The sequence below is a fragment of the Cyprinus carpio genome, chromosome B18, assembly GCF_018340385.1.
Source record: "Cyprinus carpio isolate SPL01 chromosome B18, ASM1834038v1, whole genome shotgun sequence".
Lineage (NCBI taxonomy): Eukaryota > Metazoa > Chordata > Actinopteri > Cypriniformes > Cyprinidae > Cyprinus > Cyprinus carpio.
The window spans coordinates 7,387,772-7,405,820 of NC_056614.1; the positions used below are offsets into that span (position 1 = coordinate 7,387,772).

Consider the following 18,049-nt stretch of genomic DNA (forward strand, 5'->3'; position numbering starts at 1 on the left):
CTTCCTGTAGTGTCCTTTTGTTATTTCAGCTACTTTGGTTGATCTGTGTTTGATTGGTCCATACTGTTTAGCCAGTTAGGATCTACTACCAGTTAGAACCCAAACAGCAACATAGTGTTGGCCCAGATCCATTCCATATCTGGCTCGTGTGAAATCCATGCGGGCCAGATGTGGGCTGACACTGGTTGCTGTCTGGGAATAGTATTCTGCGTTCTATACAAAGTCAGATGTGGGATATTTCAACTTCAATATCTATCTCCCCTGATCATAAACCATTCTTTTGCACTTTAGAACGTCAATTTATTGTGATCTTGCAAAAAGGAAGTTCTATGGATGAGTTAAATGGAATGCAGCTTTATTCTACTCAACATGTTTGGTTAACTAGAATAACAGGGGCATCATTGATGACCTTGGCTGCATTCACACTGTCAGTGTTTGGGACTAACAACCACCATTACTTACAGGTGCGAGTCTCTAAATGTCCTGCAAGTTACCCAAACCACACACTAAATGCATATGTTCAGCACAGAGCTCTCTCGCACTATGTAACATGACAGATAACTAGCTGCCCTATACGCTTCCATCCGCACATCAGGGCTTTGCCGATGTGAGATCAGTTATAGCATATTGTCACTTCCGTAAATAACCAAAACGTGCATGAACACAATACTCAAATAAAGGTCTGACTATATTCATGCCGCAGTGTGAACGTGGCTCTTGATAAGTAAGAATGTTAACTTGAAGTACAGCTTATTACAGTAGTTTTTTTAACAAATGGTCTGGTTTGTCTTTGTCTTTATATTACATGTCTTTATATGTCTTTATACTACAACATCACTTTTGATCAAGTGATTTCGGTTGGTTTGAAATGGAGTCGTGGTACAATAAATTTTGCTCTTTTTTTTCTCTCTTTTTTTCATAGCCCGTTAACAACAGGGAGCTTTTTGCACTAATGTTATATATTGGAAACCAAAAGAATCACATTAGATGATACACTTTAATAATGTATCTTCTATCTTCTCGTGTTGCCAGAGAGAAAGATAAGAAAGGGCAATCATTTGGTTTCTTCGTAAACCTACACTAATTGAGTGTTTTCTGACAAGCTTTTTACAAACTAAATTGTCTCATCAACGTTCAGAAGTACAACGTATTATGATTAATAACAATCTGCTTCTGCCATAATTCCTGACATAATAATTGACAGCCCTGTTTCCCGCTGGTAATTATTACTCATGTGCTCAACTTGTAAATACGATCATTCATGACTTGAAAGCAGCGTTAGATGATGTGACTAATGGGAGTTCAGTTAAATCACTCTATTCAATCACAACTAAAGCCAAATTTCATACAACACAAAGAAGTTCTTGAAAATTCTGTATGAGGCAGGTCCTTTTAAATTAGAGAAGAGGACCCACCATTTACTAACCATGTCTTTCAGAGTTTAAAAATTTCCTTTTCTATTAATATAAAGTTTTAATTCTTCTTTTCTGAACACAAAAAGAGAACAGACTGACATTTATATGTATTTGAAAGACCAGATTTAAAAAGCATTAAGAATGAATGCAAGACAAAGACGCTTTAATGACAAACATCTGGTGAACATTTCTTGCCATTCATTCACTTTTTTAAAAGTGACTAAGCACTCACTGGTCCAAATTCCCTGTAATAGCTGTATGAGCCAAAGGGTCAAGGTTTGGCTGGTTGGCTTGGTCCAGTTAGTCCCTACTGGTAGATGTTGTAACTACACAATTACAGCATAATAGGGCATTACAGCATATAGCCATTCAAAAGTAGCCACATATTCTGAGAAAATAAAATTAAATATAACATCTAAAGAACATTTATTCCATTAAAGAATGCATTAGTGCCCGCCTATACTTGCAGTGACACTGGTTTCCACTAAGTTTTCCAATTGTCTTTGTTAAAGCATTATAAGCAATGAACCAAGCTAACCAGTTACAAGGTGAATCACAACATCACACACTTTTACACCTTACATTGTATTTAACACCTAGTGAGGGAAGAACTACAATCCCATGAAGCATTGCAAATAACATTATCAAATTAAAAACAATTGAGAATTATAAAACTATTCAAAGTTGTTGATTATATCTATAGAAACAATATATTAAGTTTTCTGAATAATAATAATGTGAGTGGATGGCTTAAATAAAAATAATATACCATTGATTAAGAACCTTGGAAGTCACAGTACTGAGGTCTGTCTTTAAAGGTTTTTAAGTTACCGTTAAAAATCTATTTCCCTACAGAGATAATGAGACTTTACTTCAGGAAGCCGACTGCTGCACTCTGTAATAAAGCAGATGTTTTGCCAGTAACCAATTTCTGGAGAATCAACTAAACTTAACCATATACTGCTTAAAGAGGTTTGTTTTTTAACTCCTTAAGAATGGTTTTTAAAAAGAACACATGTACAATGAAAGTCAATGAGTTGTTTTAAATCCAGCTGACTTACATTGTATGGACAAAAAAAACTTTTTGGGGGGAAATTATCCCCACCAAAAATAGAACAGAAAAAGTGACATACATAAGCAGACTCTGCCTAGGCTTGCTAATGAGGAATGGCACTAATATTTCTAACAGCTCAGGATCTCCCACACAGTGGCTTCACAGATCAAGAATCTGCGACTGAGAGCCCAAATTTAGCTGTCGCGGCAGACTGCGCTGGGTTGGGTCGCCCTGAAATAAAATAATTGTGGTAATAAAGAACAGAAAGACATGACAGGCTGTTAGACATCAACAGGTTACAAATCAACCCACACACTCAAACACCCCCTCACAGTGTGCACTAACAGAGGAGCCTTAGTAAGATGAATGACACTGCTTAGATCAAAGCCATTAAAAATTGTAAAATAATTAAATTCCCATACCTAAAGTGCATATTTAAATAGTCACTATTGCGCAAATTGAAAACACTAGTGATCATAAACACAACTTAAAGGCTCCCTACAGGTGGCTCTTCTTCAAAAAAAAAAAAAAAAAAACCTTAACATATTACAGTAGCACAGTATTGTCATTGGTTTAATACAAGCATTTCAGCCAAATATAATTCATGCAGCAATTCAAACCTTAAACCCACAGGTGAAAAACAACAACAACAAAAAAATTCAACCCACAGCAACACTTCAAAAGCAGCAAAATTCCACATGAAACCCACAGACTTGGCAACCCTGCAGAGGGTTTATGTATATGTACATAATATATTTGTCTATACTGTGTATATGTATTATGTATATATAAATACAAACACATGCATGTATTTATTTAAGAAAAATATGCTATGTTTATATATTAATTATATTTATATATAATATAAAATATAAGAATATAAATATATAAATGTATAAACGAGTAAACATTTTCAAAATATATACTGTATGTGTTTGCATTTATTTATACATAAATATGCACAGTACACATACATATATAATGTAAACAAAAACTTTTATTTTGGATGCGATTTATCACAATTAATCATTTGACAGCACTAATATATATATATATATATTTATTTAGACGATTTGAATCGATTAGCAACTGTTGGTTTGATTTGTCACTCAAAGATGAGTACATTGATGAAATAAATTATTGCTTAATGGTGTCATCACAATGTTTTTTTTTTTTTTGTTGTTGTATTGTATTTGTCTCTGTAAATGTGTATTTGTTTTTTGTGTTGTTTTTGGTTTTGTTGTTGTTCCAGTATTTGTGCTTTGTTCCATTTTGTTCTCCCTCATAAACTAGTGATTTACAAACGCTTTTCGAAACACTAAGATCGACTCATTAAACATATCAGCTCAACAGAACGATTTATTTGTGGGCCATAACTTTGATCTTCTGACCGACAGTCAAACTTGCTTTTGAAAGACGATTTTCTCTCCTCTGTCTAATATATAGTTACTCTGAACTTTCATAGCGCGCCTCTATATTTGAATATCTTTGAATAAAAGGAAAACTGCTCTATAATTACACCCATGACAGAAAGAAGGCGGGATGGAGAGAGAGTTGAACACTCTGGTTTTAATCTCTTTATAACACCCACCAACTAACTCTCACAGACCACCCACCTCTGCTCCATGACTCACTATGAACACGCCATCCAGCCAAAGACTCATAAAGCACACAAGAACTTACACACACACACACACACACTTAGACAGACTCTCTTTGTTTACACAAATCATAACAGTGCATGATTAAAATTCAGAGACTGTTTTTTGTATCCTGAAGGTGTCTTTGAAGAAAAGAGAAATCACATTGTTAGAGGACGAAACATAAGAGCCATCTTTAGGAATATCTTTATAAAGATTTAGTAGTATGCAAAGTTGGTGTTCACATATCAAAACAATCAAATCACCCAAAAAGCATCTGAATTTATACATTTCTGCATTTAGTGGTGCAAACTGATCACCTGGAAGGCAAATGCTGCTTAAAATATCCATACATACAGCGCAGAGTCACAAACAGAACAGACCTTCTCTCTGCAGACATCACATGATATAAGCAGACTTTCACATGACATGAACATTTTGTATTGCGTTGAATAACTCATCTGAGATCATATTTCTAATCAACAATCAGTGAAGCTCCAGCTACAGAAATAAGAGGCACCAAATCAAACCCTTATTTTTTTAATATTCCCTGCATTTATTTTTTACTAACGATGTTGCGCGAGATGAGTTCTTTCATGATCTCGTTGGTTCCACCGTAGATGGGTTGAACTCTGGAGTCTGCAAAGGCCCTGAAAGAGAGCACATGAGATAATCATTAAACTGTTTCAAATGCATTTTATTTATGAGTCAAGATTGAAAATCCGGGTGGGTGAATCTCAAGAATGTTCCAGTCATATTTCACCTCAAAATTATATTAATTGAAGCCTATTTTTAGGACCATTAAGATTTTTTACATAATGACATTATCATGGCAATTACATTTCCCCTCAAATTCTTATTATCATTAGGAAAAAATTCACTCTCATTACTGAAACACATAAGAGATACTGCAAATATCTATGAATACTTCACAATTTCAATAATATATAAGTAGTCTTACATTAAAGTAATGAGGACCAGAAATGTACTCATCTTTTATTACAAAAATAAGAATTTGGGAAGAAAAAATCTTTTTTGGAACATATATATTTTTATTATATATTCATCTCGTTTTGGGGTTAGATGATCTCTAAAAGCTGTATTTATATTGTACTAAGCAATATAGCAGATTTAAAAAGACTGGTCATGTATGAATATTCCGGGAGGTTCTGAAAGAGGCATTTTACACCTACACAGGATACATCTGCTGCCAAGAAAATATACAAATATATAACACACTGTAGTTATCAAGACTGACTAATCAGAAATCATAATCAAACTGTAGCTTCCATGGAAAAAAATATTTAAATGTGTTTCACAAAACACAGAAGGTCTTCTATAAATGGCCATTCAAATGAACCCAGTTTTAGCTCCAGAGCTGAGAGAAACACGCTCTCTGCTGGACACTAGAATAACAGTCAAGGTAATAGAGGAAAAACAAGCTGTCAAGCTCCTTAAAGTAATATGATTTTCACTGAATGACATAATTTTAAAGAGTTTCTCACACAAATAGATGGCACCCCAAAGTTATGGCATTCATGCATGAAATGCATGCATTTTAAAAGTATTTGATTCAGATTAATGCAATTCACATTGTCCACATACTTTATGAAGGAAAATACAAAAATCTGTATAAATACATAGCAATCACGTTCCTGCAGCACTGACAATGTAAATTTCTCCTTTTGATTAAGAAGAAATTAATTTGAAATGACATGACCATTTTCATTTTTAGGTGGAGATCATCTGTTTGGCGTTATTGTCACAGAACCAATATTGTACAGAATTCTGGTTACAAGTGCAAATGCTCATCAGTGCTGATCGTACACTTCTCAGTGACTATTACTCACTTGGCTATCGGATACTCCCACATGTAGCCCCATCCTCCGTGAAGCTGCAGGCACTGAGTAGCAACTCTATTCTGCAAATCTGTGGCCCTAGGGAGAGAAAAAGACCTTGTCACACAATACTGGTATAACATTAAGTGTGCAAAATGATGCAAGAAAAGTGGTGCTTTCTATAGACTTCATCAGGCATGCAAAGCTTTACATAAAACAAATCTAAACGGCAGCGCTTTTTAAAATCTCTTGTTATTTGCCATTATTTTCACAATCAGTCAGCATGAAATGGAAACTGCGACTGACATTAATGTTGTACTGTGATGCATTTCTAAGTGAAACGACTTGTTGAATAAAAATACACGTGGAGGGGAGATGTGATCTGGATGATTCAATCAGTTAGATTCAAATTTCAAAACATCAGCAAACCATGAGAATTTTTAAACGTTTTGATCATAACAAAATCACATTATAGCTAGAATACACTAAATGACATTTTCCTAGATTTTGCCCCGATTTGCTGTCTGAACAGGCACTGCTAGCTACCGAAAATCTGTGATTTTTTTTTATCATCAGAAGTCTCACCAGTATTTGGCCATAGACGCTGTGCTTGAGTCCAGCTTCTTCTCACTGTGGAGCTGAAGGCAGCTGTCAATAAAAGCTCGACCTACACAGATTTCTGTCTTCAACTCAGCCAGTTTGTGCTGCACCACCTGAAAGACGGTAGATGATCAGTTATAGCTCTGATAATAATGAGGTTTTATTAGTGCAAACCTGATTTAGCCCTCACTGATTCTACTCATCCATATGTATAAATGAACAGTGTAATGGAGCTTATTCAATTTCTCTGAGCATCTGTCTCAAACTGCAGGCAGGATGGAGGGATACAATTACAAAGTGAGTGTGTGGCCATGGCCTTACGTGAGGTTAAAAGCACATTAAACAAATGAGGAAACTAATTGTGAGAAACGTCTCGGGTTACTTATGTAACCATGGTTCCCTGAGTAGGGAACGAGACACTGCGTCCTCTAGGGGTTACTATGGGGAACGCCTCGTCCTGACTCATGTCTGAAGCATACATTCAAAATACCAACAATATGTTGGCCGGCGATAGCCCATGACGTCACTACCGGTGCGACTATAATATAAATAGGCGCCGGGAGAAAACGTCATCCACTTCTTCCTCTGAAGCTTGCATCCAAAGCATGGCAGGAAACCTAGAGGACACAGTGTCTTGTTCCCTACTCATGGAACCATAGTTACATAAGTAACCCGAGACGTTCCCTTTCAAGGCAACTTTGAACTGCGTCCTCTAGGGGTCACTATGAGAAATGGTATACCCATGCCACCATGCTGAGGGGAGTGCATACCAGAAACCATGGTGAGCACTAAGTACCAACTCTACCATATCCATGGGAGTTGCCCCTGGGACGTTAAGACAGCTGTCCGTGACATTATCCCCTATGGCCAAAGGCCTAGGCTACATACCCCAAACAACTTGCCTGTTAGGGCCAGACTCCTGAGCCGGGGTTAGAGCTCATGGCTTGGAATCAGGAATAGATTCCTTTAAGGGGATATGACCAAGAGCCCAGCATCATACTAAGTCTTGGCCTGTCACACAGAGGCTACCGCTTGCTGTGGGTGAGATTGGTGAGTGAGTTGTTTGTGAAGATATATAGTAGTAACACCCTGTTAAAAGTAGGTACCCAGAGGATACATAGGTGGAGTGGTGCCCAAGGTGGAACCGGGGCTTTAACCAACTCAAGAAAGGGCACGAAGCTGCCGCACGAAGCCCTCACAATACAGGATTTTAGAATACCAGCGTTCAAACTTACCACAGTGTGGATTTTAGAAAGTGTACAAAGACTTCACGTGCACACTTACCATAACATGGATTTCAAAGATACCGTTCTAAGGGGCCCTCGTGGCACTCTGAAAGAGCAGCCCATAGATGGAAATGGTGCATCCCAAGAACAATATGTTTGAGAAGTCATCAACTCGATCTATGGTATAATGCTGGATTGGCTAGCAGTCGAGAGGTGGGCTTGACCTACAGCATGTTCCAATGCTGGAACGGCTAGCAGTAAGTTACTTTGCTGAGGGAACAACACACCCAGCTCTCAATCGAGAGGGTGGCTCGACCTATGCTGGAAATATCATTAAAAAGCAGAAGGGTAAGTGTACTCCAAGCTAGCCAAAAACTCAGCGCATCAGGGAGGCGGAGGAAGGGCCTAGTTCACCTGATGCTGCCGGTTTCAGGTGCTCTGGAAAACAGAGAACTCAACTGTCACGTGAGAGGAGAACTCTGAATTCGGAAAAGGAGTGGCGTGCTCATAGGCAACCCTTTGATAAAGGGGAGCACTGATAATACTACCACGAGAACAGTCACAGAGTGAGGAATCCAACTCCTCAGAAGGGGAAAGAACTCGAGCGCTTGAAAGGAAGCACCGTGCTCACAATAACCCTCAATGGTGAGAAGAGTGATGCTTCAAAAGTGTGTCAACAGAGACATACTGGATGAGTGAAGCCCGAGGTACTGGGGTCTAAGTCAACTCAGAGAAAGGAACGAGTCCAGTGTGCACACTTACCACTATGTGGATTTCAGAAAGTGCACAAAGCTTAGCATGTGCACTTACCATAGCATGGATTTAAAAGCTTCCCAAGCATCTGCTCACAGATGCCCAGAAGGACTGAGCCAAATGGGAGAGGAAAGCTCAAATACAACCCTCTGAGATGAGGGGAGCACTGCCTTGAGACAGCATTACACAAGAAGGTTCTCGCAAATGCCATCTATACTTCCCACTCAATGCCTCAGCAAGAGGGGATATCCTGGTGAAATTTTGCAGTGCCGTGCCGGGGGCCTCATGATCAAGAAGGCTCCCGCAGAAGCCTGTGACCTGGCCACATGATCCAGGAAGCATGAAGCCGGAACCCGGTTTATCATACCGGCTGGATACAACATAGACGAGTGAGGTAAACACTGCAACTTGAGCACCCGGTTTCTGAATCCAGCAAAGGGCGGTGCTCACCGAGGACCTTCTCTAGAAAAGGACAGAAACACACAGGTCTCGGAAAACACTGCAAAGAAAGCTTGCAGATGGATTATACACGCAACCACCAGCGCTTTAAACACTCACACACACACACAAACACACACACATACACATTTACATACACTAGCCTTCTGTGCCTGTCTCTGATCCTCAGACCGAGACGGGCCAGGACCCCTGTGTTGTTCGGGCTCAGACCTGGACCTTCGTGGAATGAAGGATTTGAAGGCCACTGAGCGCGCCTTCGCAGAACTTTTCAACCACCGCTCGACGGAGGTACGCACATTGCCTCAATGTCGGCAAAACTCGTATGCTGGAATCAATGGATGCGTGAGGAAAACGGCCTCTTCCATTCCTTCTCGATCTCTCTATGGACATTAGGAAGAAAAGGAAGGCTCACCTGAGCTGGAGGGTTATGGTCAGAAAGATAACGTTCATTGAGACCTCGCGACATCACTTTTTGGCCCGCTTCCACAGCAAGTCAAGCCTCGCCGTGGCGCGATCCATAACTTCCAAAAGCTCATCATACGCAGGGCAGGAGGATTGGGAAGGCTCAGGCTCAGCTTCTTCACCCTCCTCAGACATCTCCTGCTCTTCCTTGGCTGAACCCAAAAGAGCAATGGCCCCTGGATCTGACGATGTTAATGAAATAATCATCATCATCCTCCAGCAGCTCACTCTCGAGGGGAAAGCCCCTCTCTAAATTCATCGGCCAGATCCACCTGCGATTCCCACAAGCTCATTCTCCTCCGTGCCTCAGCAGCGGCGGGTCCTGAACCGCGGGGAGCAGATGGATGCCCCTGTTTCCTCGAAAAGAGAGACAAACGAGAGCGGACCTTCTTCATTGGAAAACGCTCGCAGTGAACGCTGATTGCCCCCGAGGACATAGAGTGCATGCTCTTCACCCAAACAAAAGACTCAGAGATAATGTGTGTCATCAGGTGTCAAATAACGATGACACGTATGCACACATCCTCTAAATGCCTTGCTAGTGCTTGCCATAATGAAGGAATAAAGATCTCTCTTACCACAAAAATGTACACTTTAAACAAAACAGTGAAGACAAAGAAGAGGATGACGTGTTCTCCCAGCGCCTATTTATGCTATCATACTATGACACACCGGTAGTGACATCATGGGCTGTCGCCGGCCAACGTATTGTTGGTGTTTTTGAATGTATGCTTCAGACACGGGTCACAACGAGGTGTTCCCCATAGCAACCCCTAGAGGACACAGTTCGAAGTTCCCTTGAAAGGGAACTTAATAGAACTGAAAGGGTTTTTTAAAGAGGTCATACCATAAAGATTTTTTTTAAATAGAAAAAAAGAAATAACTCAAAAATATATGAAAACAACCATACTATATACAGGCATGTGATCAGCTAGAGACAAAAAAGAAGGAAAATCTGACCATGCCTCAAGCCACGCCCACAAGTCACGCCCTCCAGCACTCATTATTAAAAATATATATTTTAGCACATTAAAAGATATATCTTATATTGTAAAAATATATACTGTCCTGTAAAAAACAAAAAGCAGCATTTAATAATCATGACAACAATATAATAATATATTATAATAAAGTATAATATATTATAGTAAAGTATATAAAATTGTTATTATTATTAAAGTACCTGCCAAAAGTTTGGAAACATTACAATTATTAATGATTTTGAAATAACTTATCTTCTGCTCATCATGGCTGAATTTATTTGATCAAAAAAAAAAAACCAGAGGCAAGAGAGAGAGAGAGAGAGAAATATTGTGAAATATTATTACAAATACACATTTTTATTTTCAATTTTAATATATTATAAAATGTAATGTTATTCCTGTGATGCAAAGCAGTATTTTCTTCTTCACTCTGCAGTTTTTAGTGTCACATCTTTTAGAAGTCATTACAATTTGACTCAAGAAACATTTCTGATTATAATCAATGTTGAAAACAATTTTGCTGCTTCATATTTTGTGTGAAAATGATGATGCACTTTTTTTTCAGGATTTTTTGATAAATATAACATTTAATGAACAGCATTTATTTGCATTTATCAAATATATTAATTAAATTTGTTAATGCATTTATTAAATAGAAATCATTTTAAACGTCTTCACTCACATTTTGTCATTTTCATGCATGATGCATAAAATTATTAATTTCTCTTTTTTAAATCTTATACAAACGTTTGAGGGGTATCATTGTTTCCACAAAAATATTAAGCAGCAACACTGTTTTTAACATTGATAATAATGAGAAATGTCTTTGATCAGCAAATCAGTATATTAGAATGATTTCTGAATGATTATGTGACACTGAAACTTCTTTGTAAACAACAACAGATTTCTAAATGTTTCTAATGATGAATGTTGAGTTCCCAAATGTAAATTAAAGCGGCTCAAACTAAACGCAGCAGTAACAGTGAATCAAAACTAAAACAGTACTGTAACAGTAGACATGTAGCGTGTCACACTACAGCTATTATATAATTACAGCACAACCGTTGTGAACTTCATGACAGCACTAGCAATCTCAAATTCTCACCGCCATTCACCTGTTCGAGAAACACATTTCAGTGCTGATTGTGCTCGAATTTGGCGCTTTGAATCATTTGAAGGCTTTGAACTGTCCTGCAGATGGTGCCGCAAGCCTGTGCAGCGCTCTCAGGACCATTCCATCCGTGATGTTTCTTTTCACAGTTTATTTAGGTAATAGTTTAAGGCCATTTGCTACTCCCCACCCCCCTAAAAAATAAAAAAAAACTCGGATCTACGCGAATCACATGGGTCGTCCCTCAGAGGGCGGAAAATATGGAAATCCATATTTATACAGAAAAATCACATCCCTGTATATAAACAGTTACTTTATTAAAATCAAGTTGTGACTTCTGAAATTGCTAGTTTTATGTCAACAGTAACTACAGCCGTTCACAGTTACATGTCAACAATGCCTATAAAGTGTTCAGAAACTTGGTCCGCCCAGTCTCAATAAGGTAATAAAGTGGAAGCAGGACAGATAGGCTACTAATCTCCAGAAGAACTAATGATGAGTAAAATGTGTCAAAGTTCACCAAATCTTTTGCTCTTGCTTGCTGTGTTTAGAACCTGAATCCCTCTGAAGTTTTTATGTAGTTTGTTTCCTAATTATTTCAGTCTAATCCTAATAGATTTTTCATCATATTTCAGTGTATATTTTTATTTGAGGCAGGCAATTAGACTATTAAAAAGAATGGAACATGTCAAAATTACATTAGACATGAGAGAACAGCTGTATCTCACATATTCACAGCTTAAAAGTGAAAAGCTTCAGTGTTTTTAAGTGGAAGAATCAAATGATGCAGAGCTTTTATAAAAGATAAAACAGTATTTTAATGACACTGATAACAAAAATGTAATGATTAATTGATTAGTAATTAAAGGGACAATTTTTCTGTAGTTTTTTTAAATATATACCCATAACAATGTAAATTATAATCATTAACAACAAACATTAGGAATGTGTTAGAAATGTTTGCTTGCTTACCTTCAATTTATTAAAAAATAAAGTAAAAAAAAAAATGTTAATATGTCCCCTTTATATTTACCTGCAGGTCAGCGATGGTCCTGCCGAACGCCTTCCTCTGCATCACATAGTTCCTTGTCTCTTCAAACATGAACTCGCAGCTGGCAAGAGCCATGACTGATATAAGAAGGCGCTCCTGTAGAAAGACATAAAAAAAAATCTTTCCCTATTCATATTATAGTTCATTATAATGGGGTCTGAGCCCATTTGTAGAGCTTTTCAAATTCCCAGAATCTTAATCCCCTAATATTTTGATATCTTATGCCGACAATGCAATCCATGTACAAAAGATCTTTACAGACGGAGGCAATATGTGAGAGGGAATTGATTGGGTCCTAAAGCAGGTTGCTAGAAATAGGGAGAGATTAACTCAATAATACAAATAATACTCATTTTTGCTCTCTTCATTCTTCTAAAAAGCAGCACTGTGTTTATAAACACATTATATGGAATATATATCATACAACTACCCACACACAAACCATTAAATATGTTGCAGTATTATCAAGAATAAGAATAGGAAAACTCAAAAGAGAGCAGCAGATTTGTACTCTCACTCTTATACCTGTGGCAGCTCGTTCATCAGATAATAAAATCCCTTATTGACCTGACCCAACAAAGCTTCAGCGGGCAAACGCACATCCTCAAAGAACAGTTCAGCTGTATCCTACACAGAAAAAAAATACCAAATAGATTTATAACTAGACCTCTTTATTAATCTATATTACATTATAATGTACATAATAATATAATAATTTAACTTGTAGACAAATTTTTAATAAATTCTACAAAATAATAATATACACACACACACATATATATATGTGTGTGTGTGTGTGTGTGTGTGTGTGTGTGTATATATATATATATATATATATATATATATATATATATATATATATATATATATATATATATATATATATATATTATGTATTAATATATTAGGTTATGTATTAGGGACGCTTGAAGGGGAACCTGAGCTTTAAGTCCGAGCTTCTCCAGTTTGCGGCCCTTCTGGAAGCCCTTAGTGCCACTGTCAACCAGGAACAGACTGATTCCATGAGCTGCTGTCTTTGCTTCACGGTCAGTTACAGCAACTACAATCACCACATCACTCATCCAGCCGTTAGTGATGAACACCTGAGAGAAAGTGACCAAAGAACAAGACTGTGATTTAACAAAATCTGATGGAAAATTCCAAACAAATGAAAATAACTAACCAAATATTCAGCAGAAGATTCAGTCTTTATTTATGTAAGTTATATATTAATTTATTTATTTTTAAATTATGATTGTTATGCGAGGAAAACAAAAACAAACATGCTACTTTTTTAAATTTTTTGGGGTTCTGAAGACCTACAGTACTTGCTATAGTACATCACTCCCCACAGCTTGCTATATTCTGCCACTGATTTTAAAACTGATTTAATAAAATCTCTATCAAAGAAAGGAAACATTTTACCACCTGTTTTTATATTTTATTCTATCTATCTATCTATCTATCTATCTATCTATCTATCTATCTATCTATCTATCTATCTATCTATCTATCTATCTATCTGTCTATCTATCTATCTATCTATTTGTACTTGTAATCAGCCAAGTCCCTTTTTAAATGCAAACACTAAATTAGAAATATTTCAGTCAGGTCTTAGGACATATAAGTCTTGATAAAAACAAGTCTTCACTTCTGGTGCTGCTTTTGATATACTAGATTCTTTGTGTGTGTGTGTCTGTGTGTATTTTTTTATTAGTTTATCTCATATTTCTGTTTTGTTTTTTGTTTTGTTTTGTTTTTATCTATAAATGGTAACTCAAACACTATGTGGGGCACCTCAAGGATCAATTTTAAGACCATTACTTTTTAATTTTTATATGCTACTGATTGACTCACTTGCTAACTGTATTTTAGTTATCAAGTGAGTCAATCAGGATAAGTTTCACAGTGAAACTGACCCCTTAAGAAAATATATTAGGACTTAAACCACATCAAGGAGCAAAAAATTATCATATGAAGAATATTGTTGAAATGAGGACATTTCTTTCTCTGAGCAACATAGAGAGACTGATGCAAGATTATATAACTAACTGGTTTGACTACTACTGTAATGCTTTACTTTCTAGTCTACCAAAGAATACAATAAATCATCAAAAATGTATTAAAAATTGTGCTGCATGAGTGCTAACTAAAACCAAAAATGTAGCTGTTCCACACAGTAGAATTAAAATATTTTCTGATGCCCCATTCAGTCATTACACTAAATCCCACTGTAACAACAAATGAAGTGAGAGGTGCATAAGACATTGATATTTTTAAATGTAAATTAAAATGATTTTAATTTGCATTAGAAAAATATATCACTATCTTCTGCAACTCCTACATCATTTGTTATAACATTGGCATTAAGCTGAATAGCATGTTTAATTCTATTTCAATCCAAAATTAAAAATAATTTTAAGTTTGTATATTTTAATTAAATACACTTATTTAGTCTGGCTTTTATATTTATTACCATCATAACCACTTATTTCTATTCTATTTTACTTTTTTATTATAAAATATTCTTTCATTTCTTGTATTTGCATAAGTCACTTATTTATGCTGGCACTGAATTTGTTGGATAGATGCTATATGGACAGTTATATTGAAAGACTGACTGATAGAAAAATTATCTGCATCAGAAGCCATTGTTCATACCTTGCTTCCATTAAGAATCCAGTCAGTTCCATCTTTTTTTGCAAATGTCTTCACTCCTTGAAGGTCCTTCAGAGAGAAAATTAAACATGTAACAAATGACTGTACACTATTTGACTCTGCAGGCATGAAAATGTGATGCACCCTGGGAGTCAGTGTCTTTGTATCTTTCAAAGTATAATTTATTCTTTAATGTCATGCCTGCACTGAAGCCCACCTGCCGGCTCCGGGCTCTGTCATAGCGATGGCCCCGATGCATTTCCCAGCAGTCATCTGTGGAATATAGTGCTCAATCTGAGCCTTAGAGCCATAGTGACTGATATAAGGCATTACAATCTCAGAGTGAAGAGAGAACCCAGGACCACTGCAGTTACAGTACATTCTACAACACAAATAGAGCCAGAACACCCACTACATTACACACACAGACACACAAAGCCAAGGGAAAAACTACATCCTAGACATTCAGCGTTGTGCTTTATCCGAAACTGAAATGCACTTTAAATTCCAGTTAAATTTGAACTGAGACAGCAAGCAGAACATAGAACTGGAATTTAAATTTGAATTTAAGGAAGTAGAATTATGACTGAATTGATTAAAATCAGATGAATTATCAAGCAGATGATGAGGTATTTCCAGAGATGATACAGTCAGTCCAATTAATTTATTTTATATTTTATTGCATAACTCCTGTTGTATAACTATGACGAGTTTAATAAATTCCTCTTCCCGCCATTAAAATTTAAATTCCTATGGGATGTCCCACTGAAATTCACATTCATGATTTGAAATAGAAATAGAAATAGAGTTTTAAAATTTTTCTGAATAGGATCAGACAGGTAAGGGAGGAGCTACTATGATTGACAGCTGAAGGCGGGGCTACTCACTGCTCCTCCCACACTAAAGCAGCAGACAGGAGGTCCCCTCCGATTCCTCCATGCTCCTCAAGTGTATATATTCCCAGCAATCCCTGTTCTCCGGCCTTTTTCCAAACCTCTCTGCTGACCTCACCAGCCTTCTCCCACCTATAAGCATTAGTATGTGCATACATTTTGAAACACATTTTCATTCTGTATCTGTTACAGTTGCATTCTGTATCTATTACGTCATATTCAGGATGAGAGAGCGATGAACCACACTGGTGACTTACTGAGCGTGATACGGAACAACTTCCTCCTGAAAGAACCGCCGCACATTTTGACGGAACAGGTCATGCTCCTCTGAGAAGATCCGTCTGGTGCCGATGTCCATCAATGTCTTGGCCATGGACGTTTCTGGTCGAAAGGCTGCTGTTTCCCCATGCTGGACCTCCGTATGCTGCATTCTGGGAATCAGATTAACCCCTTTGCTATAGTTCTTTAAATATTATAAATATATTATTACCACTGATATATCATCCCGTTTAATAATACTGTATATTCAACCATATTCATTACTCCAAGGTACCATAAAAAACAAAACTGTCCATATATGGAAAAGCATTATACCATTATACTTTTTTGTTATTATTTGCATTCTCATTTCATTCAAAAAAAAAAATACTTTAAAAACAAGATACCAGGGGCATTTGAAAATGCACATATTAACCCTCTGATTAACCCTTTTGGTTTGCTATTTTTAACCATTCAGGATGTTATGTTACAACAAAACTACAATGAGACTTTTTTTTTTCCACAATTTTATATATAGATGACCTCCTTATTTGTCATTATGAACATGTAAATTCAACATTTTTAATTACATTGGTAATACTCTAAAATATTTTCTATTGCAGACATATAATGTGGGGAAGGATTTGATATTATCATATTCTTTACTATAGAAGGTTAACAGGATAAATAATAAAATTAACTTTTTGGAGGACCTTATTAAGCTGCCTTACATAATTTATTTTAAAAGACAATATATTTTTAGAGGCGCTTAGGTTTATTTTTTTACACCAATGTTTAGTAACAACACCTAATAAAAATATAAATGTTTTTCATATGTAAAAAAATAAAAAATACATTGTTTTTCCTTTCATGCATCAGAGAAACAAGTAACTAAAACGAGAACTACTAAAACGAACTATTTCTGTGAATTATGATGAAACATAACTATCAAATAACACGAAAGATAATGAAAACAACAAAGTTCAGCACAAATGAGACTCACCTCGACATAGTCACGCTAAACGCCTGTTTACTCCGCAAGTAAACATTTTTCGTCGCAGGAGAAAAACTCCTTAGTGCCTTTAGTGCGAACATGTTGATATGGACGTGATCAACTTAGAAGCTGAGGCACAATATTTGACAGGTCAAATATCGTCCGTGAACTTTACTCCAAATAAAGAAAGCACACTTCCGCCTAATAGTGATGCCCGGCTCGCGAACGAATCGTTCGATTTAACCGGTTCTTCTGAGTGAACCGGTTAACCCAGTTCACCGAATCGGACTGAATCGTTTGAACCGGTTGGCATCTCCAGTAAGCACAAACCACAAATAACTTGAATTATTCACTTTTTTTAACGTGGCTGACACTCCCTCTGAGTCGAAATAAATAAGTATCGCGGAGCAATTCATTTACTCCAACAGTACACTGACTGAACTGCTGTGAAGAGAGAACTGAAGATGAACACGAGCAGAGAAGCATAATTCTATCATTTTTTTTTTTTTTTTTTTTTTTTTTTTTTTTTAAGATCAATGTATCTAATCTGTGTACTTTGTTCATTTGAAGATTTTGTAGCTAATAGGCCAAATGGGTTTGTCAGAGATGTTGGACCATAATAAAGAAGACTCAATGTCTAATATGAATAGCCTA

At 36.7% G+C, this 18,049-nt stretch overlaps 1 protein-coding gene across 1 annotated transcript; it reads right to left on the reverse strand.

Annotated features, from left to right (window-relative positions):
* Positions 1-4,300: 4,300 nt before the first annotated feature.
* acadl (acyl-CoA dehydrogenase long chain) lies at positions 4,301-17,610 on the reverse strand. The gene is made up of 11 exons (XM_042743675.1): positions 17,405-17,610; positions 16,401-16,574; positions 16,138-16,275; positions 15,458-15,632; positions 15,254-15,319; positions 13,531-13,695; positions 13,118-13,219; positions 12,575-12,688; positions 6,533-6,660; positions 5,960-6,046; positions 4,301-4,759 (listed from the first exon to the last, which is right to left on the reverse strand). The coding sequence occupies exons 1-11, from the start codon at positions 17,494-17,496 to the stop codon at positions 4,666-4,668; spliced, it is 1,335 nt and encodes a 444-aa protein (XP_042599609.1). The 5' UTR covers positions 17,497-17,610; the 3' UTR covers positions 4,301-4,665.
* Between the last annotated feature and the right edge of the window lie 439 nt (positions 17,611-18,049).

What these genes read in the sequence shown, in the direction of transcription:
- acadl (XM_042743675.1), bottom strand. Translation starts at nt 17,496, where the DNA reads ATGTTCGCACTAAAGGCACTAAGGAGTTTTTCTCCTGCGACGAAAAAT. An exon ending in GAGCCGGCAGGTGGGCTTCA is followed by an intron (nt 15,320 to 15,457) that starts GTGCAGGCATGA and finishes TTCTCTCTGAAG; the next exon opens with GACCTTCAAGGAGTGAAGAC. An exon ending in TGATGAACGAGCTGCCACAG is followed by an intron (nt 12,689 to 13,117) that starts GTATAAGAGTGA and finishes GTCTTTCTACAG; the next exon opens with GAGCGCCTTCTTATATCAGT.